At 44.4% G+C, this 22,170-nt stretch overlaps 1 protein-coding gene across 2 annotated transcripts in view; it reads right to left on the bottom strand.

Moving 5' to 3' along the window:
• LOC106608611 (ubiquitin carboxyl-terminal hydrolase 53) overlaps positions 1 to 22,170 on the bottom strand; it is a 60,976-nt gene that overhangs the window by 9,124 nt on the left and 29,682 nt on the right. For both annotated transcript variants that reach the window (XM_014206643.3, XM_014206644.3), the window contains exons 6-14: positions 21,754 to 21,836; positions 21,529 to 21,613; positions 20,750 to 20,896; positions 18,677 to 18,826; positions 16,283 to 16,451; positions 14,825 to 14,977; positions 13,267 to 13,404; positions 8,675 to 9,491; positions 5,369 to 5,436 (exon numbers count right to left, since the gene is read on the bottom strand). In XM_014206643.3, the coding sequence (XP_014062118.2) occupies positions 5,369 to 5,436; positions 8,675 to 9,491; positions 13,267 to 13,404; positions 14,825 to 14,977; positions 16,283 to 16,451; positions 18,677 to 18,826; positions 20,750 to 20,896; positions 21,529 to 21,613; positions 21,754 to 21,836 (1,810 nt within the window). The remainder of the gene's footprint in view (positions 1 to 5,368; positions 5,437 to 8,674; positions 9,492 to 13,266; positions 13,405 to 14,824; positions 14,978 to 16,282; positions 16,452 to 18,676; positions 18,827 to 20,749; positions 20,897 to 21,528; positions 21,614 to 21,753; positions 21,837 to 22,170) is intronic.

Here is a 22,170-nt window from a genome sequence, read left to right as displayed (position 1 = left end):
GGGAGGAGATCCCTCAGGAGACCATCCGCCACCTCATCAGGAGCATGCCCAGGCGTTGTAGGGGGGGTCATACAGGCACGTGGAGGCCACACACACTACTGAGCCTCATTTTGACTTGTTTTAAGGACATTACATCAAAGTTGGATCAGCCTGTAGTGTGGTTTTCCACTTTAATTTTGAGTGTGACTCCAAATCCAGACCTCCATGGGTTGATAAATTGGATTTCCATGGATTATTTTTGTGTGATTTTGTTGTCAGCACATTCAACTATGTAAAGAAAAAAGTATTTAATAAGATTATTTCATTCATTCAGATCTAGGATGTGTTATTTTAGTGTTCCCTTTATTTTTTTGAGCAGTGTATTACACTACCAGGCCCATAAAGCACTGGTCCGAAGTAGTGTACTATACACAGAGTGTACAAAACATTAACACCTGCTCTTTCCATGACAGACTGACCGGGTGAAAGCTATGATCCCTTATTGATGTTACTATTGAAATCAACTTCAAAATCAGTGTAGATGAAGGGGAGGAGACAATTGAGAATGTGTGCCATTCAGAGGATGAATGGGCAAGACAAACGATTTAAGTGCCTTTGAACGGGGTATGGTAGTAGGTGCCAGGCGCACCGGTTTGTGTCAAGAATGGTCCACCAACCAAAGGACATCTAGCCAACTTGACAACTGTGGAAAGCATTGGCGTCAACATGGGCCAGCATTCCTGTGGAACACTTTCGACACCTTGTAGAGTCCATGCCCCGACAAATTGAGGCTGTTCCAAGGGCAAAAGGTGGGGGTGCAACTCAATATTAGGAAGGTGTTCCTAATGTTTGGTATAGTCAGCGTATAGGAAATAGGGTTTCATTTGGTACAGGACAGAGAGAAACCCTGCCTGGAAAAGGCTTTATGTTAAAAATGTCCATTAATTTAATATAGGTTCTTCCATTTACTATGTTCATTCAAATATGTGAGTATTAAAAAAGGGAGAGATATGATAGCACACATGACTGGATGAATGTTTTAAATGAATATGCAAAAGAGGCCTATTAATTCCTTGAGAAAGCAGAGAAAGCTTTGGTTCTGCTTGGTTATCCATTGGGAGTCAAAAGGCACCCTTTCCAACTCAACAGGTGGAAGCAGCAGAGCTAAGACCTGCTCTCAAAGCAGTGGGCGCACACACACACAGTCTTAGACACAGACTAATACACGCCACCACAAATGCTTGAGCACAACGACGTTCAATTGTTTGCTCAGAATCTTCCGTATTTCACAGACAAATGAACACCTACATAGCAATAAGTTGTCAGCATTGATGAATAGAGATAGTTTGTGTCTTGGTGACAGAGGTTGGTGCATTGAAAAGGATGGGTAATTATCGACTGCAAAATGTGACTTTCATTGTTAATGAGACAGGTCCACATTTGGTCTAAGGGGGCATATTCAGGTAGCATTAGGGATGTTGTGCTAACACGATAGCAAAACAACAGTTAGCACTGCAGAGCGTGTGTCTATGACTTCCAGACGAGCGTCTGAGGAACCGCAGGAGCCAATCGGAGTAAATCAAGTGAGGGCATGATTTACTGCTTGGATATGGCTGTTTGAAGCGGCTGGACTTTATCTCCCCCCCCCCCACAGCGGCCGTGACCTTTCGAAGCCGTCACACACAGAATGCCTTCTCTAAAAGGCATTGCATCCATTTTAGTACGCTGTGGTTAGGCTGGCATACCGGCAACAGGGAATATAGCGCTGTCATTTAGGTGGGCAAAATATGGATGGCTGTTCCAGAAGAGAGACATCCACATTCTCAACTTTTATTACGGTTGTTTGTAGAAGTAACACTGTATATCCAGACAAAACAAAGGTTTGTGGTTTCTAAAATGGTGTTTACTACTTACATCTTAGATGATTTTTTAAAATCGTTTTGCCATCTATTCTCCCACCCACACACACACCCATGTGCTTTTAAAAAGGATTTCAGCCTGTAATGGACATCTGGAATCTACTCAGACCTATCTGCAGCACAGCCCGGGCCAGAGTACCACAGTTGAACTCCTGCCAAATTCACTTCAAAACACTGTAGCTTGTCAATACAATTTTCCAATGGCAGGGAGCAGAGTCAACATCCCCGGCACAAATAAGGTGACTACATCCAACACTCAGGTTATCAACAAGTAGTGATGGGGGAACAAAATCAATAGTTAGCTATCGGGATATTATTTTTAATGATATATTGTATCGACAATATTGCTATATTGTTTTTTGCGCCAATTGGCTATACCTGGACCAAAACTCCATTCATACCTTGTTCTCTATCTTATATGGAGCCAATTTGTTTTCAGCACTTATTTCCATGACTGATCAAAATTTGTTTCCTCATGGCTCTCTCTCGTCCCTCTGCAGCAGACATAGGGTTGCAATAAAATCACAGTATGGAATCGCAATACATATCGTATCAGCACCTAAGTATGATGAGTCTAAATTTGAGATTTTAAGTTCCAACCCCCGTGTCTTTGTGAGACGCAAATCAGAAATATGACATTTTGTTACAGAAAAATATCACGGAAGCCAAGCGCAAGACAATGAATCAACATGGTGCCGGAACAATTAAATCAATAGATTCTATTGTAGTCCTACTGTGTGTGCAATAAGCTACAAAAAATATTTTAAAAAATCTATTCCATTGGTCACCACTGTTTTCAAATGAAAAACAACTGCTAAAAGTGACCGATTAAAAAAAAAAAAAAAGGGGGGGGGGGGGAAGCAGGGGAACAGAAATCCCAGCGGTGAAAAATACATCCAAGGCTTAAAAGCATTTGTTTCCTTGCCAGGGAGTATTTCCACATGGATTGCTCTGCTCTGCATACAAAGATGCTCAAGGGCTAGCACAGGGCCGACGAAACACTACCCTTTTCCGCTTCAATTAGTCAGCTCACCAGACTTACATAAATCCAACCCACCATCCCTCTATTCTAAACACTGGTTGAGACCTCGCATTCACCCCATTCGTTGTTATCAAGAGGGGACACAATAAAAGGAGGGGAGGAGAAAATATTTGGTGCCACAGAAAATGGCGTTTTATTTATGTGCATGAGGGAATTCCACCTTCTGACAGGCCCGGTCGTGGCATTTTCTGCTCAGCTGGGCACAGCTGGGAGGCCCCCGCAAGCTCGCTCATCATCCCTGCTCTGTAAGGACAAACTCCATGGATTTCAATTCTGAGAATTGGTGACGGGTGTTTAAAGGGCTGCCGTAGATTGGAGCATTACAAAACAATGTTTTTTTCTCTGGTGGAATAGATGGATCAGATAGTGGGAACGTGATGAAAATCAGAGAGTATATGTAAGGGGTGTCTGAGCTAGGGATGTAACAAATGGAGAAAAACAATCTTAATGTTTAAACTGCCATTTTTTTTACCAGTTTTCGGTTAAAACGAATAGAAAAATTCATAAAAATCAACATGAATTCACAACAGAGCTGCGCTGCTGCCAGCAATGGTCCTCAAATCCTCTCGAGATTCGATTCGGCTAGGAGTCGACTCCTAAGATTCCGTTTTTTGGAACAGAGGAGACTGATTAGCTGCCGTACTTCCGAGAACACAAACCCTCGCATCTTTCATAGCGAGCCAGTGAGGGATGGAGAGAGAGAGGAGGGGCACAGTATAGGCAGGTCAAACACCAGGTAGATGGAGTCAGAACCGTGTACTAGACATATCTATCGCAATGGAATGCTTTATCTCACAATTTCTTGGCTTGCAATGTCTAGCAACTTCAGTAAAGCAGGGCCTAGTATCAAGGAATAGGCTAAGATATAATACACACACAGCCCGAAGACCGAACACACACTTGCATCATTACCGAAGAGAAAGAGCAGTGGTGTAATAATTAGTCCAAACCGTATACAACTAAAACAAGAGAGTTTCTATTGGATAAATTCAGTTTCTATTAGAAATAAATCTCACAAAGTCTTGTTTTATATGCCTCGCAAATCCACAGAAGTAGCCTAAAGGACACAGAGTATGTTAGCTGTTGTGTTTTCTGACATTTTCAAATCTCTTGCTAGCTCAGACCGTTATCCCCACCTGCTTCAAGATGTCCACTATCATCCCCGTTCATCTCTCCCTCAATCCTGACTAGCCGAAAAAAACATCCCCACAGCATGATGCTGCCACCAGAATGCTTCACCGTAGGGATGGTGCCAGGTTTCCTCCAGACGTGACGCTTGGCATTCAGGCCAAAGTGTTCAATCTTGTTTCTCATGGTCGAAGAGTCTTTAGGTGCCTTTTGGCAAACTCCAAGCGGGCTGTCATGCGCCCTTTACTCGTTTAGACGTTCTTACCCTTAGACTGAGCGGCGAACCACCCTGCGGCTAGTCATGTCAGCTAATCTCCCTTTATCCTGTCTGGGGGCAAAAAAATAGCTATTATAGCTAGTTGTAAACCTGGCTTTTATTCCGGTTATTTTTTTTGTACTAAAAGATGTTTGCATTTTATCGTCAAGCCGACACAGGAATTAGTGATTTGTTCTACTTCTCTTTGAAACTGGCTGATTGAGTGTTAAAACACTATTTACATTGATATTCACCCCTCTCCACACCACTTTTCATGCTCATACATGCATTGTTCAGGGCAGGACACATCATATTACTCTGTGCACTGCACAGAACACAAACTTTCCTCTGGAAAAAGGTCAGATCCAGTAAATGAGGAATCGGTCTCACATGTACTTCCATACAGAATCTCCACCATTGGGCTATGACCTTAACACAACTGATGGGACCATAAATCAAGGAAATTACAGAGAGGTGTTTCTTAATATCGCTAGACCTTATACTGCACATTAAACTTATCGGGGGAAATTAAACTTTAGGACCTAATGACAAAGATTATCATTCTCTGATGATAATGACTCCACCAGTCTTCCTTCCCTCCATATCAGACATAGTGGCTGACAGAAAATTAGATTTCCTACCATCGGAAAGGTTCAGCTGCCTCTTTCACCCATCGTCACTTTACACAACAATCCATTTAGTCTAGATGAGGTCTCATCCAGGTCGCCAAAATATTGACTTGAAATTAGGACAGCTGCCTCATTTAATAATTTTTGCGTGTTCTTGCTTTGGGCAAAAGTGAGAATTTTGCCAGATGCTTTGGCTTTTCTGAGAACTAACAAACAAGGACAACATCATTAAAAAGTACCTGAGAAGCAGGTGTACAAAACAAATAAAGAGTCGTGTACGTGAGAGCCGAAAGGCAACTGGCACAAAGCATAATGGGAAGGCCGGAAAACTAATGGTGAATTACCAGTGTTTGGAGGGAAAGCTGATCCTAGAGCTGTACCTACTGTAGGGGAAACTTTACCCTGTAGTGCTTACCATAGGAGAAAGAGGAGTGCAAGATGTCTGTCTTGGAGTCGTCACCTCTCCGGTGAGGGAAGGGATCCCTGAAATTCACAAATTGGGTAGGGCTGAGTCAAACGCTGACACCACATGACAAATGCCTTTCTTTCTATGCATGTCCCTTTGTATGGTGTCTCTCGACATGCAGGTTTTTCCTCTACCAACCCTTTAAAAGAGATTTTGAATCTAAACTGCTAGAGTAAACACAGAAATAACACCCCCACCCACCCAGATCCACTCCACACTACTTTGTTCTGTGAATGATTTATTAATGAGTAATCTGATACTAAATCTACGGAACAGCTTTTTTATTTTAGTCCATGCATGGCTCACATCCATTTCTCTTCTTGGTGCATTGGTGAATTCAGGTGACTGAGAAGAGTCAATACTAATTGTGCCCTAACAGGAATGGAGCACTGAAGTGAGGGGTGTCAATACAATAGGCTATAGTGTGGCACGATCACCTACTAAAATCAACTAGCAACAAAGTTCAGTGATCTACAGACGCATGTAAAGAGATTATCTACGTACATTAAGGCCTTTTAGAGATTTCACTTACAGATTTTGACATGGATTTCTTGGTCAAGTAAAGTACCTACACTGAGTGTACAAAACATTATAAACATCTGCTCTTTCCGTGACAGACTGACCAGGTGAACTCAGGTGAAAGCTATGATCCCTTATTGAGCTCACTTGTTAAATATACTTCAATCAGCGTAGATGAAGGGGAGGAGACAGGCTAAAGAATCATTTTTAAGCCTTGAGACATGGATTGTGTATTCGTGCCATTCAGAGGGTGAATGGGAAATACAAAATGTTTAAGTGCCTTTGAATGGGGTATGGTAATAGGTGCCAGGCACACCGGTTTGTGTCAAGAACTGCAACGCTGCTGGGTTTTTCACGCTCAACAGTTTGTGTGTATCAAGAATGGCCCACCACCCAAAGGACATCCAGCCAACTTGACACAACTGTGGGATGCATTGGAGTCAACATGGGCCAGCATCCCTGTGGAACGCTTGACACCTTGTAGAGTCCATGCCCTGTCGAATTGAGACTGTTCTGAGGGCAAAAGGTGGTGCAACTCAATATTAGGAAAGTGTCTTAATGTTTTTTGTTTTTTTTTCACTGAGTGTATATAGTCCCATATAGTCGTAGTACTGACTCATCGAAAACAAATCTTTCACTCATTGAGTAATGTATTTATATCATATATTAATCAATTTGAATTATATACATAGGGATGAATTAACATATTGTACTATATTGTCATAATGACTACACTATTGTCAGTAGACGCTGGATTGCATAACGCATTTTGGTCAGACTGGTGTTGGCCCATCGACTGACTGTGCCTCTTGGGAAGAAAGCAGTCGTCAGCTAGTTGAGATCATTATTGCCAAACAAGACACACTGGCGTGCCGACAACTGAAGACCCTAGCACAATAACCTCGGTAGATTCTGCTATGTGCACGCATGTTAAAAAAATAAATAAAAGGGTCACGCTTCACTCTCAGAACAGGTTGTTTGCGACGTCTAATTATTCAGAAATGGCAGAGATTTTGAAGTTGAGTCAAATCATAACATGAGTAGTGAAGAGATTATAGCTGGAGGGAGGCAGTGAGTGAATAAAAGGTGTCTCAAAAGTAGGCTATACAGTGCATTCAGAAAGTATTCAGACCCCTTGACTTTTTCCACATTGTTACGTTCCAGCCTTATTCTAAAATTGATTTAAAAAAAAAAAAATCCTCAATCTACACACAATACCCCATAATGACAAAGCAAAGACAGGTTTTTAGAAATGTTTGCAAATGTAGAAGAAAAAAAACAGATACCTTATTTAAATAAATATTCAAACACTTTGCTGTGAGACTTGAAATTGAGCTCAGGTACATCCTGTTTCTATTGATCACCCTTGATGTTTCTACAACTTGATATTGGTCCACCTATGGTACATTTTATTGATTGGACATGATTTGGAAAGGCACACACCTGTCTATATATAAGGTCCCACATATTGACAGTGCATGTCAGAACAAAAACCAAGCCATGAAGCCGAAGGAATTGTCCGTAGAGCTCCGAGACAGGATTGTGTCAAGGCTCAGATCTGGGGAAGGCAACCAAAACATTTCTGCAGCATTGAAGGTCCCCAAGAACACTGTGGCATCTTCCTAGACCTGGCCGCCTGGCCAAACTGAGCAATCGGGGGAGAAGGGCCTTGGTCAGGGAGGTGACCAAGAACCCGATGGTCACTCTGACAGAGCTCCAGAGTTTCTCTGTGGAGATGGGAGAACCTTCCAGAAGGACAACCATCTCTGCAGCACTCCACCAATCAGGCCTTTATGGTAGAGTGGGCAGACGGAAGCGACTCTTCAGCAAAAGGCACGACAGCCCACTTGGAGCTGGTCACAAGGCACCTAAAGGATTCTCGCACCATGAGAAAGATTCTCTGGTCTGAATAAACCAAGATTGAACTCTTTGGCCTGAATGCCAAACATCACATCTGGAGGAAACCTGGCACCATCCCTACGGTGAAGTATGGTGGTGGCAGCATCATGCTGTGGGGATGTTTTTCAGCGGCAAGGTCTGGGAGACTAGTCAGGATCAAGGGAAAGATGAACAGAGAAAAGTACCTTAAAAAACCTGCTCCAGAGCGCTGAGTTCCTCATACTGGGGTGAAGGTTCACCTTCCAACAGGACAACGATCCGAAGCACACAGCTAAGACAATGCAGGAGTGGCTTCGTGACAAATAGCCAAGACAACACAGGAGTGGCTTTGAGACAAGTCTCTGAATGTCTGTGTGGCCCAGCCAGAGCCTGGACTTGAACCCGATCGAACATCTCTGGAGAGACCTGAAAGAAGTTGTGCAGCGACGCTCCCCATCCAACCTGACAGAGCTTTAGAGGATCTGCAGAGAAAAATGGGAGAAACTCCCCCAATACAGGTGTGCCAAGCTTGTAGCGTCATACCAAAGACTGTAATCGATGCCAAAAGTGCTTCAACAAAGTAGAGTAAAAGCTCAGAATACTTATGTAAATGTAATATTTCAATTTGCAAAGATTTCAAAAAAACTGTTTTTGCTTTGTCATTATGGGGTATTGTGTATAGATTGATGAGGGGAAAAATTATGTAATCCATTTTAGAATAAGGCTGTAACAAAATGTGGGAAAAGTCAAGGGGTATGAATACTTCCCGAATGCACTGTATATTAACTAAATGTCTTAGTGCTTCAAATGATCTTATAAGAGAATCAACAGCAGACAGAAAATAACACTCCTGTTTACCTTGTCAGGTGTACCTCAGGTTTGGTCCTCAGCTCTTTGGACGTGAAATTCTCCACCACGGGCGAGTCCAGGTTGGCCGAGCCGTTGCTAAGCCGGTCACTGCTCTCGTATCCCGACTCGGTGCGCTGGATCTTCCAGTTGTCGCTACGCACCTTCAGCGTGCTGACCTTTGACCTGTCCTTGCCCTCTGACTCCAGTGAACTGCGGCTGTCGCCCGTCTCGGGCCGCTGCTCATCCTCGTAGATGGTCATCAGGCTCTTGGACTTGTGCTCCTCGCGCCCGTCCCATGTGAAGTCCTGGTCCTGTGCCCTGTCTCTTTCGTGGGAGGGTGGCGCCATCTCCTGGCTGGAGGGTCTCCGATGGGGGCAGTGCTGCCGGTGCTCCTGACTCCCTCCACCACCACCGCTTATCACACTATCCACATTTAGCACCTCGCGCATGGGCTTCCATAGCCGACTTGGCCTGCTGCTGCTACCGCTGCTGGAGCTGGAGTTACGGCCGCCCTCCCGGCTCCCAGGGCGCTCCCGCGATTCCTGGCTGCTGTCCGTGTCGTAGCCGTTAGAAAGCTGCTCCAGTCTCCGGCTGTAATGGCCGCCACCGGAACCCTCACTGCCGCTGGGCAGGGCTGGTAGTACCTGGACCCTGGAATGGGAGTGAGGATGCCCCTCGTGAGAGGAGCACCTGCCGCCAAAGTGGGGGGTCCTCTCTGTCCTGGTGGGCCCTTTTCCCTGGCTGGCATACAGACGCGTATCCAGGTACTGCTTGAAGCCGTTCTCCGGCGGGGAGGCAGAGCGCGAGTATCTCTCTGATATTGGATCTGAAGGAAAGAGAGCGGAATTTTATGAGAATGTATTCAAGTGTAGTATTTAGGAAGACATCGGCACACATTTTGTAAGGACATTGTCCTAGAGGTCTTTCTGCTACTTACAAGGATGTGGTAAGCTTTTTCTACAGATATTGCTCAATATAATTTACCCTACATGTTAAAAGCTGCTGTCCTCTTCAATTTGTTGGCTACAATGAGGTACAAAATCCTCTAGCAAAACCTATTTAGAGCTTCATTGCAAGAAGCTGTTATTCCACATGACAAGACAAATTTGTTCCATGTTTTTCTTACAATATGAGACAAAATAAACATGTTGGGCGACCTCTGTCATTACAAAGTCGCCAAGGCTTGTCCGAAAAGAGGCAAACAAAACCCACTGAGTCGCATCAATTCATCTGAGGCCAAAGTAGGGTGCAAAGGGAGAGGACCTTAAAATTCTTAGGAAAATAACCTTTTCTGGTTGATGTCGCTAAGAAAGTCTCTTTTTCTACGTGGGAAAAGCTGATTCCAACATTGCCCTCGAGCTGGCGTAGTATCCAAACTGCCACCCTTAATGCCAAATGCCAGTGTATTGTGACACATTGCCAAGTGCAACAATTCTGACTTTCAATGTCATTCCAAGCCAGCGTTTGCTAAGGAAGACCGCAGGGGTGTAGTGGAGTATGGGAACAATGAGGTTGTGGTCTGTTGTACGTCTGTAGACAAGAGGAAGGTGTAAATAATGGACGCCGGGATGCCGTGTGTGTCTCCGTGGCATAGCAGTATGGGTAGCAACCTCACGCTGTGACATCTGTGGAGATATTAATGATGAAAGGTGGCCGTGTGCGTGTGTGTCTGTACACAGTGCCTGTATACATACTCCCTGCTGGCTGTCCATGACTCCTTGAATAGAGGAGTTTGTGGCCTGGAGATGTGTATGACTTTGAGGACAGTGTGTGTGTGTGTGTGTGTGTGTGTGTGTGTGTGTGGGGGGGGGGGAGATTACACGAGTGTTTGTCTTTCAAGGACACAGAGTCATGCCGGCCACTTTCGAAAAATATGATTAGACTGGACATCTCCACTGGAACAGTACAGTGATATGTTATTCAGGGGGAGGAGTATGCAGTAAGGTATGCAGTAACTTGCTAAATATATGCCCTACTAATTTCCGTCTAACTTTATTTACTGATAGAGCGCTTCAACAAAGACTAACAGAAGACGCACTAAGGGACAATTACTCATCTTTAGGATGACCGGGTCCAATGGCTCTGTTGGATGAAGCATTGTTTTTCCCATTTCAGGGTTGTGGGTTTTGATTCCAACACATTCTTCATATGTCCTGATCTGGATATACATTTTAAACTGGAAGTGGTCTGGTATAAGTGTGTCTAAATCCCCATATTAATATTAATTAATAGCATGACAGGGCGTGTGATCTAGGATTGAGGCCTGCACTGAGGTCTCAGGTGTGCAGAGAGAGTTATGAGAGGTTACAATCCACAGCGCCTCAGGATGGAACCTCCCCTGAGGTTGGGAGTTAAATCACCTCGAACGTAACTTGCTCTGTTCACATGGCGTGTGTGAGAGACTCGTGTGATATTTGATGTGCGATTTTGTGCGCTTGTGTCCATCTATGCAAGCGTTTCTGTGAACTGGTCTAGCTATGTGTGTGCGTGCATGTGTACACACGTGCGACAAAGACGGTCTAACTATGCGCGTAGCGATACTAACACGGCATGGTTGTCAGTTAGGATTGGAAGCTAAATGTCAACACAGTTACACTGTGCTAGATGAAAACGTGTCCTGGTAACACCAACTGCAATATCCCAAATGGAGCCCTATTTTGTACATGGTGTACTACCAAAGCCCTGTGGTCAAAAGTATTATTAGCATTATATAGAGAATAGGGTACCATTTGCAATGAAGCCAATGTCTCCCATTGAGACCAACTCTCCCTATTTGACCTGAACGCTAACTTTCTTGTTTTGCTATTTTTCCAAGTGTGAAGGGACGGAAAATCGTTAAAGACTCCAGCCACCCAAGCCATAGGCTGTTCTCTCTGCTTCCGCATGGCAAGCACTACTGGTGCATCAAGTCTGACACCAACAGGCTACGGAACAGTTTCTATCCCCAAGCCATTAGACTGCTAAATATCTAACAGAATAGCTACACGGATTATCCAAGTTGATCCTTGTATTTTATTTTTCCACTGTCTCTATGCACGCTCATAGGGCCCAACACACACACACACACCCTCCCTCACATACAATAATCATATACACTGCTGCTACTCTGTTTATCATATATCCTGATGCCTAGTCACCTTACCCCTATACACATCTACCTCCATCACTCCAGTATCCCTGCATAGTGTAAATATGGTAGTGGAACTGATCGTGTGTATAGCGTTAAAACTTGAAACTAAAACGATCAAGTACCTTTGAAGAGAGCTCGCCTGGGCACGAGCAGTATTATATATAGATTTATTCCACTTACATTAACTCACCTCCAGCCTCACCATTCATCAAAGCCATGATGCTAGCCTCTGTTAGCCTGGTGCATTCAATCATAATGGGACGTGAGCCTGGTGCTAACAGGGTGGCTGTGGGGGCTAGTTCAATTTCAGTTCCGAGCACCTTGCCCCTAGTTCCAACCCGTTTGGTGTTCACAGAAATGTAACGACAGGACAGGTGAGAGAAATACGACAGAGGGTTAGAGACCAAGGAGGAAAGGGGTGAAGTTGCCTGTAGACACTGACCTATGATCAATTTGGCATTTTCCTCCAATGGTTCAGTTTAGGCCTTGGGTATGCTGAGCCTAGATCCGTTCTTATGAACAATTTTAGAGATTGCTTTCAAATCGATCTACCTGTAAGTCCTCCACCAACACACACAGCAAGCCACAACACCTTTGAGGGACTACTTATGGTTGGATGGGAGAAGGTAGACAATAGGAGGGTGGTATTGGGTCTCATGTGGCCATAGATGTTGCCTTATTTCTATTGCTGGCCTAGATATAAGCGATATAGGTCCAGGGCCAGGAGTTCCATGATCCTACTCTCACATACTCTACTAACACTGTCGTGTGAACACTCAAGACATTGAAATAGCAGCTACAGACAGCAGCTAGGAATCCAAATAGAACAGGGTATACACACTACCACGCTATACACACTACCACAGTACCCAGTAGTGAGAGAATAGAGAACGGTATGTGGAAGGGCCTGATTCAAAAGGGAGGGAGACATGATCCCCGTCCTGACACATTGCTCCCAAACCACCCTGCCTGGTAGGCCATTACAGTGGAATGCTGGTTTGTTGTGCATTTTTATGTTGGTAATGATGGATTGTATGTGTTCTGTTTAGAGCATTGTGTCAAGGATCATTTTCTATTTTCATTGGTGTGTGTACATGCATAGTGCAATGCCACTATAATTTCATATCAGTTACTTTTCCTCCCTGTGTGTGTGCGCGCGCGCGCATGTGTTTTTATTCAACCTTTATTTATACCGGTTTTCTTTTCACCGAGTTAAAATCTCTTTTTCAAGAGAGACCGTGTCCAACAGCAACATGCTGAGCAAAGTTTCAGACAAAACAACTTATATACACTAACACAACATTGAACAAAACTATAGACACACACACAATACAACAATTACATATTACATAAACACAAATGTCATAAGTTTAAAAAAAAGCTGTCCTAAAGACAATACCACTCTTCTATGATATTTACATCGACCAAGGACATGTGTGTGTAAACTGTGTGTGTGTGTGTAGCGCCATACCTCGGTAGCGGGCGTCCTGTCTCCTCCGGTCCTGGTCTCTCCTGGAGGGGTGTATTCCCCGGACCTCCCCTGCCTTCATGACCACCTCTCTGGAGATGTCCTTCAGACGGCTCTTAGGATCACTGGTGCCCAGCTTCACTGCTCAGCAGGGAGAAAGAAACACATTCTAGACTACATTCTATTTCAGTCATTTTGAGAAACAAAGTGATTTCCAATAGACAACACAAGGAGAACACACCAAAAGGAACACGTCGTCAAGCACGAAGGGGTAAAGTCCTTTCTACTGTACCTCTAATCCCAACACAAACTACAGCCACTTAGGCCACCCCATCTTCCACCTCCACTACTCTTCCCTTCCATCCCGACTAGCCCCCTGGAGGCATTGAACAGTGCTGAGTTTAAGGAGAAGTTTAGGGCCGATCGATGTGCCGATGTATACGCCAAGCTTTTCTGCTTCACGGGGGGAAATGCAGTGAGATGGAACCCGCGGAAGATATTTTCTCTCCTTCTATCCTCCCTGAGTCTCATCTCTGTAGCCTCTTCTCTCGTAAAGTAGGAGAAAGTCAGATACGATGGATAGAACTAGAAGCATGTGCTGCGGTCGTTGAAAATGCCAAACAACTCTTTGTAGCAAAGAAAATGTGCTCAAAGAGGTTCTCTGTGATTAAGAACTGAAGGTGTCGGCTTCGCATTGAAATCAATGACGAGACAATTTTGCAAATTGCACAGTCACTCTATTGCCTGGATAAAGTGTCACGAGGACAATTCATCACTTTTCCCACAAGATACTTGACTGCTATTATTATTATTTTCAGTCATTCGGGGTGGCCGTGCTGTTCTCAAAAGCCCTGAGCGACTGGTAACTTTTCCAGTGCTGGGGGTTAGAAAACATTAAAAATGCATCATATTGAGCTGATGGCTTTAAGCAGGGAGTAACAACAAAGGGGGACCAAAACAAGGACAGACATTACGCAATCCTTCGTAATAACAAAGATATGTGCAATAATAACTAAGGCTGTGTCCCAAATGGCACCCACTTTCCAATATAGTGCACTACTTTTGACCCTGGTTAAAGGTAGTGCACTATATAGGGAATAGGGTGCTTAAAAGAGTCGACCCTTAGGATCTTTCCTTGCTTCTCTTGTGCGCCCTCGCTTGCCTCTTCTCCTTGGAGGTGTACGTGCTCCCGATCCCTCACTCCCATGTGTCCTCATTCCCTTCCTCTTCCATCATAAAGGTCACTTTTGAAACTCTGGCCCCTCTCCCTCCCAGGCCTTACTCCTCCTCTCAAAGTCTGTCCCTCTACCCTTTTGCGCTTTGGTTGCCTTTATCCATGCTCCACCCCCCCCCCCCCTCTATAGTAACTCTGTAATCTACCTGCAATCTTCTCTACCTCTAACCCCGTCGCATCTTTCAGTCTCTTCTCTCAATATCTATCATGTACCTCCCAAATGTCTCACTCTGATAATACCAATTTTCCAAAGATATGTGTAGAAATACCCATCCCTCTTCCTGTCTCACATCATATCCCCCCCCCGCACCCAACCCCTTGTCGTACCTGGTCCACGGCCCCCGCCAGTCTGGCCACTGCCCCTGGTAAAGGTGGAAGGGGTCTGGCTATTCGGTTTGAAGCTGCTGGGGCCCAGCAGGGCATTCAGGTTCTCCCTGGTCAGGTCCAGTTTCTTGGGGCCCGGAAGTGGAGAGGAGGGCGCTGGTTGGTCGAAAAGGAGGAGGGACAGAATCTTTTTATTTTTTTTTAACATATGGATAGCCTATGTCTCTTCATGGATCCGTTTCTACTGGTGAGACAAACCAGGGTGGGGATCAATTCCAACAAGCAATTCTTAGGTATTATGTTAATTAGCTTCCTATTACCATTTACGATTCAGTTCATTCCAAAAATATCAGGAAAAATTTTAACAAAAAAAAAAACAATAGTTTAACGCGACCCAATTAACAACATTTTTGAAAATGTAACGGAACATTTTCTGTCTTTCTTCTGAAGGCCAGTGAGCCGCAGTCACCATCACGACCTGGGGGCGAGGCCAGCTCAGAGAGTTAGAGAGCAGATCATTAAGGGGGATAAACCCCACCCCAAACAAATCCAGAGGTTTTTAATCCTCACACAGAAATGCTCAGCTGTACAAATGTACAACTTCTTGCAATTGCCAACAGCGACGGGTATTATGGTCAAGGTCGAAGTAAAAAAAAAAAAAAAAATACTGTTTAATGCCTTCTGCTCATGAACTCTCGTAGTTCGGTTTCAAATCAAGTATTGATTGAGTGGTACAGAAAAGGTTGGAACACCATTAGCTAATACACTAATAAAACAGTATTCCAAAACTTGACAGTTTTTCCAGAAATCCCAGTTTGGAATATTCCTGGAATCAGGAAACAATAAGCAGGCAATTCAGGGATCCTCCAAACAGGATCTGGGGAATTTTAGTTAAGTTACTGGAATTTTGCAACCATAAATCCAACTGAAGTGATGGGCATCCAAAACTTGTTTTGAAGTCCAGCACATATTTGTAAAGTCAGTCACTTTTGTCAACTGCACGTATTTTCTGGTCATACAGTCAAAAACGAAAATGTCAAGCAAATTGTGAGACTTCAAAATGCCAAAATTGTGGCCCGAACAGACCCATTGACCCAATCACATTAACAAAACAGAATTCAACACTGCAACATGTACTTGAATCTGGTCTCCAAAAGACCTAAACCAAGACCACATTTGGTCTGAAGTTGTCTCAAGTCAGAGACCATGAGATAGAGACTGCGTCGCCATCGCAAAAACACCTGAAGTCACATCATGGGTTGATGACACCATGAAAAGAGATTGTACATTTGACTTAATATTGTTGGCATCCTGAAAAAAAAAAAAATATGTGCAGAATTTTAATACGCAAACTGAAAGCAGTCATTTCCCCTCAATGTGCTGTAAAAGTTCCATGACTAGGGGTAGTGTGTAGTTCTTCCTATAAACGAAAAAAAGAATGTCCCTTTGTCCGATGTATACCTTGGACGTCTCCGTTGACGGGGGACTTGTAGCAGGAGTGGTCAGTGTTCTGGCGCGAGGTGTCGTCTACGGAGATGGCGCTGCCATCTGGGTTGGAGTAGAATAGGAGGAGGGGCTGGAAGTGGCCTTTGGTGCATTTGGTGACCACATCTTTCCACCGGGTCCCAATCTAGGATAGGGGAGAGGAGACTGGGAGGTCAGTAGGAGACGCACATGAAGTGTGCGTGTGTGTTCCTGCTTGACAGGCAAAGAAGGCGAACTGGCATTTTCCCAATGTGACAAGAAAATAAAATGTTACTCGTGTCTTCCTGGCACCGACCAGTTTCCTCATCTCATTAGACAGAGAGGTCTTGTCAGAAGCCAAATGTGTCATTTAGTGCCAGTCAATACACATTACTACTTTTGAAGAGACTATTTATTTGATGAGCATCAGTTGCCAAAACCTAACTATGTAAATGTTAGGTACCTTGGAGTACACCTTTCAGAAAATGCTGCCTTGTAATTGAATTGGTTCATATATTTAAAGGGCTTGGGCTCTAAGAAATATTATCCTCAGAGTACATACTATCTTATGCCTCATTTAAATTGATAGTGCACAAACAAAAACCCTGGGAGGAAAAATGTTGAAAATGCTTGCTTGAATTCAGGGACATTCTTTGACCCACTACCCTCAAAAACATATGGTGACCATAGACCAGGCCTGTCACCAAAAAAAAAACGGTTCAGGGAGGAAATTTCATTTTAGAATTCCACACGAAACTCTTTGTCCAAGGAGACATTGTTGTGCACTGCGAAAGCACATTGTCCCTTTGTCTTGGATCTTAAGTGAATATTATGCGTTGAAGCAGTTTCACAATCACATTAGCTGAGCAGAGTTAAGTGCCACAAAACGCCACAGAGGCAGACTGGAGGCTAACAGATGCTAGTGTGCACCTTAAATAACCAAAGGAAGGAGAAGGAGCAGAAGGTGTGAGAGAGAGAGACAGGGAGGAGAAAGAGCAAGAAAGGAATGTGACAGTAAAATGGGGGGGGGGGGGGGGTCTAATTAAAAGATGTGGAGAGGGTGCTCAAAGTTGACATTTTTCATGTTGGCCACTGATCCCCGCCTGGGACAAAAACAACATAGGCTTAGTGGAACCGCTGAACCACTGCTGCTGCAATAAATGATACAAGCAATTATGACAAGAACGACAGTCAACAAACCGCAACCATAAATGTCAAATATAAATATAGTTTTAAAAGCCATACATAAACTGTAGGGTATTTCTGCTCATTACTTGGTGTGAGGCCGTAAGAGAATGAGTAGCAACACAGCAGGTATATGATGTGTTATTTGGTTGGCTCGGGTGCTATGCTGTAGCACTCTGTCCCAGTCGGGCTGAAGTGCATACACAGCACAAGCTGCTGCTGGATTGACTCCGAGCCAGCCAGCCTCTGCACCGCAGTCCAATCAAACGGACTGGACAGACACACCCAGTGTTGTACATGATCATTCTCACGTATGCATGCACACACAACATACCAATTCTTACCATCAGTCATTTCAATTTGATATCCTGAAATGAGGAAGTCCACTAAACAGTGTAACTCAACTGTGGATGACTGATGATGTAATTAACTAGGGAAAGACTGAAGGTGCTTCCACTGGGAAAACCTAATACTAGTGCTGCTGTGTGTGTGTGTGTGTGTGTGTGTGTGTGTGTGTGTGTGTGTGTGTGTGTGTGTGTGTGTGTGTGTGTGTGTGTGTGTCCACCCTTGCAAACATGTGTGGGTGTTGGTGGTGGTGATTATTGCAGACTGGTTCAACCCCACTGAAGGCTCATCAACCCAGGGTTGGCGAAGAAAGATCGATGTGGCCCTTATAAGAAGATGGTGGAGACAAGAGATGGCTCGGGGAGCTCCCTGCTCTAATTCTCTTGTAAAACAGTCTCCTTTTTCATCAGCTCAGACAAGTACATTTCTGCACTTTGAGTCGTTGTCTAGGGAGGCTTTAGCTCCAGATAATAGCAGATTTTTATCCCATGATATTATACATCGGCTTCCTGGAAAATCCTCTCATGTCAGATTGTATTTCTGATTTTATTTCAAATTTTATTTCAAATCAACTGGTTGAAGCCCTTTAAAGAAAGTTACCAACAAAAATGTTACTTTAGTTACTTGAATTCCTTTTTCTTGTCATAGTGTCATAGAGAGTGCATCACTACAGCAAACGAGACAGAGGCTCGTGTGTGTGCGGCGTGCGCCTGTCCATGCATGTATACGTGTATGGTCCGAGCAGCATATGTCAGCACAGCAAAAGAGTGAGATGCTATGAGTGTCGGTTGAGGTGTAGTGTTTTTACTCCCTTACTAGGAGGACTGTATGTCTTTCTCCCCTCCCCTCCCTCACCCTCACCTCTTTGACCGTGGCGTCGTCGAAGAACACCCATTTGGCGGACTTGGTGTGGAAGGCGAAGGCACAGTAGTGGCGACTGGAGTAACAGATCATCCCAACCAATAGAAGCTCTCCCTTTTTGGCGTGCTCATCTGTCACCCGGTAGAAGAGCTGCGGGGACACACGCACACAAATTTAAAATGACCTTATTTGGTCAAATTTTGCCCAAAACACTCCCACCCTGTCCATGAGTAATCTTGCCTAAGACCTAAAGACTTAGGTTGGCTCCCTGAACTTTAGCTCAATGGACTAACAGTCTTATCACAAAGTAGAACCTTCTCAGTCAGATATACAGAATTTTATCAAAACATTCATGTTTGTCATCCACACAGTAGCATCTGGACAGTAAAATTGCCCTTCGACTTGGACTATTGCTGGCATCGCCTGCATGGTAAATTGCCACATCTCTAGCAGCTCAGGCAATCGTCAGTATAATGTCATCCTCCCACCAATTTGAATAGACTGCTGGATGAGGAGGTTGTGAAATAGCCTCTTGTTTTTCCTGAATGGCTGGTTCTCTTTGGCCATGGGGGACAATGGATTCCTAGGCAGGGGGGAGATTTTCTCCAACACCCAGCACAGTCACATGAATAGTACGAGTATGAATCAAGCCCTTTGTGGTACTTGGTGGGGGGGTTCTGCTAGACTAGCTAGACTAATCCAGTTCTGGAATGCATGCGCTCAAAACAAGGAGAGGGGAAAAGAGGAATCTGTGCTTGTAGTATTCAAGGGAGATGGTGTTGTGTAATATGTTGGGCCTGGCCTATGACAGTTTGTTCTAGATTTGTAGCAGGTTTCAGTGAAGCTCAATCATTTACTTCTTGAAGGAACAGGGACAGTGTCAGCCAGAGTTGAGTGCTATAAATGAAACCTCCTGTACGCCCATACCAAGGACACTCTGTACTCCAACATGAACTCACACACACACACACACACCACACCTTCCAGACACGCACCATTCTCTTAAACATAATATACACACATTCACATGTAACCTTTCTCTGACTCGCTCTCTCTCTCTCTCACAAACGATCGCACACAAACACTGTACTCTTCCATCGTGGCACTGAGGGGGTGTTGACACGATCTGGCCATGCAGCAGGGGCTTTTTGATCAGCGGCGTGGGCCAACTGGGCATTGCACCACGCACTGCTTACGCAACGCTCCGACTTACGCAGGGATAAAGCCCACTTTATTTCCCCCATATGCTCCATGGCACCAAAATAAACTGACCCTAACACAACCAGGGCAAGGAACACCAGCTGTGGAGGCTCCAACAAACAAACAAACAAACAAAAAAAGACAGAAAGCAAATAGAGTAAAACCAGAATGCAGTGATTTGAACCATATTTTAGGAGCTCGACCAATTCCAAATAGTGTATTATTGTTGTTTTTCCTATTTCCAGGGTTCACATTTTGGGGAGGCGAGGCAGCCATTTGGTTTGGGTGCAATCACTGCCTTGGCAATTTTAATCACACTACTTGACTAATCTGTTTTATTACGGGCTGACAGTGGAGAATTAAACATGTTTTAATCTTATGTGGAAGTTCTTGGCCATCACTAACTTTTTTTTCACAGGTCTTTGGCTTGTCCCTGATCAAAGATCCAACTTTATATTGCCCTATGTTTTTTTATGACAAAGTGATTGGAAAAGTACAGTTCTCCACTGTGTTTGAACCTTTTTTACTTTCTCTACAAACCACCACTTTCATTAAAACGAAACACAAGCGCAGACTGCCTTTGACAAAACGCTACATCAGTATTTCCCAAACTCGGACCTGGGGAACTCAAGGGGTGCATGTTTTTTTTTTTCTTCTCCCCTAGCACTACACAGCTGATTCAAATAATATAAACTTAATGATGATATGGTTATTTGAATCAGCTGTGTAGCGCTGGGGAAAAAAACAAAACGTGCACCCCTTGGGGTCTCCGTACCAAGTTTGGGAAAGACTGTGCTACAATATTGAACTGATCTTTGCAGTAATATAATCCATTTGTTGTGCTTTTTGTCCCTGCTGGCTTGCCGTCCTTACCCCAGAGAGGTTGAGGTGTGGCCCCAGTGAGCGAATGACGTCCTCCGTGAGGTCTGACTGGTCTGAGTCCCACACGAAGCCGATGGTGACGATCTCCGGGGAGTTCATGAGGACTCGGCGGATCTTGATCCTCTGGCCACAGTTACTCTGGTGACAGCGAGAGAGGGAGGAGACGGATAACTAGGGGTGCAGAGATAACTAACCAGTTTAGCTAACAGGGCCGGGACGATACCGGTATTGCGATACTCGTTTGAATTGTGGCAAGGAAACAAAACAGAAAGTGGATTTCACATCTTTAGGAAAACAGCCCTAATGTTGGAAACAAACATCATTATGTTGTCATCCAGAGTCACATTTACTTATTTTCCAAGCGATAGCACAAAATATTTTACATACAATATTTTACATAGAGGAGGTTTTTAAATGACCAAAGAGTTTGATCGGCTTTGTGTTTTCATTTTTGCCATGGGAAAAAAATATTGCGATAGTTAGCTAATAGAGCTGGGACGATAGCACTAACTAAGCAAAGTAACCAGACAACTAAGTAACAAGAACCCTAAATATGACTTCACAGTGGTGGGGGGGGGGGGGGGGGGGGGGGGGGGGGGTCTGCTGTTGTCTTGCTAGTGACTTTCCGACTTCGCCCCCCTACTAGTTGTTTAGTGTTATGAGAATGGAGCTGCATCCTGACTTGAGATATGCGTGCGCTAGTTTTTGCACAAAACTCCTATTGACATCAATGTATGATTTTATTAATGCTTGATGAGACAGACACTTACCGGACAGTTGCGGGAATCCCCGATGGTGCTGGCCGCTTGCAGCAGCTCTCCAAATGACTCGTCCCGCCTCTGATACACCTGTTGACTGGGAGAACCAGAAAGAGTGTGAGAGAAAGATATGGAGAGAGTTTACAGAGAGCGACAAAGCTACAAAAGTCACTCAGTAACCCTAAGAGGAACATGGAGAAATGTGTGTTTTGTGTGACGTCAGTAAGCATGGCTTACCAGAGGGCAGTGGTGGAGACATAATGCACTAGCTCAGTGAAGGGCAGGGGGTCGGAGGATGCCCCACAGCTACGGCAGACAGACTGCAGGGGAGAGGGGAACAGGAACACAACACAGACACATGGCCGTTAGCTAGGTGCCGCTTAGCCACTGCCAAGCACTAATTATCAAGTCAGCGTGTCATTTCACGAGGTGTAGTAGTTTGGGGGCAGTTATGGGGAAATTACTACTTTAGGGTGTTTGTGTGAACTGTAATGGGAGAGAGCGGAGTGTTTGTCAGTTGAGAGGAAAAGTGGCAGGCGGGTTGGGTTGTGTTTTGTGTTTTGTGTCCAGTCTCCAGACTTCATCTATTGCCTCCTTTCTCAACACTGGGCCACAGCACTGCTGGCTTTTACACTATAGGGCCTCTACCGAAAC

The sequence above is a fragment of the Salmo salar genome, chromosome 07 (assembly GCF_965601325.2).
Source record: "Salmo salar chromosome 07, fSalSal1, whole genome shotgun sequence".
Classification (NCBI taxonomy): Eukaryota; Metazoa; Chordata; class Actinopteri; order Salmoniformes; family Salmonidae; genus Salmo; species Salmo salar.
Note: the sequence above shows the minus strand (reverse complement) of the source record. Positions and strands in the feature narration are given on the sequence as shown.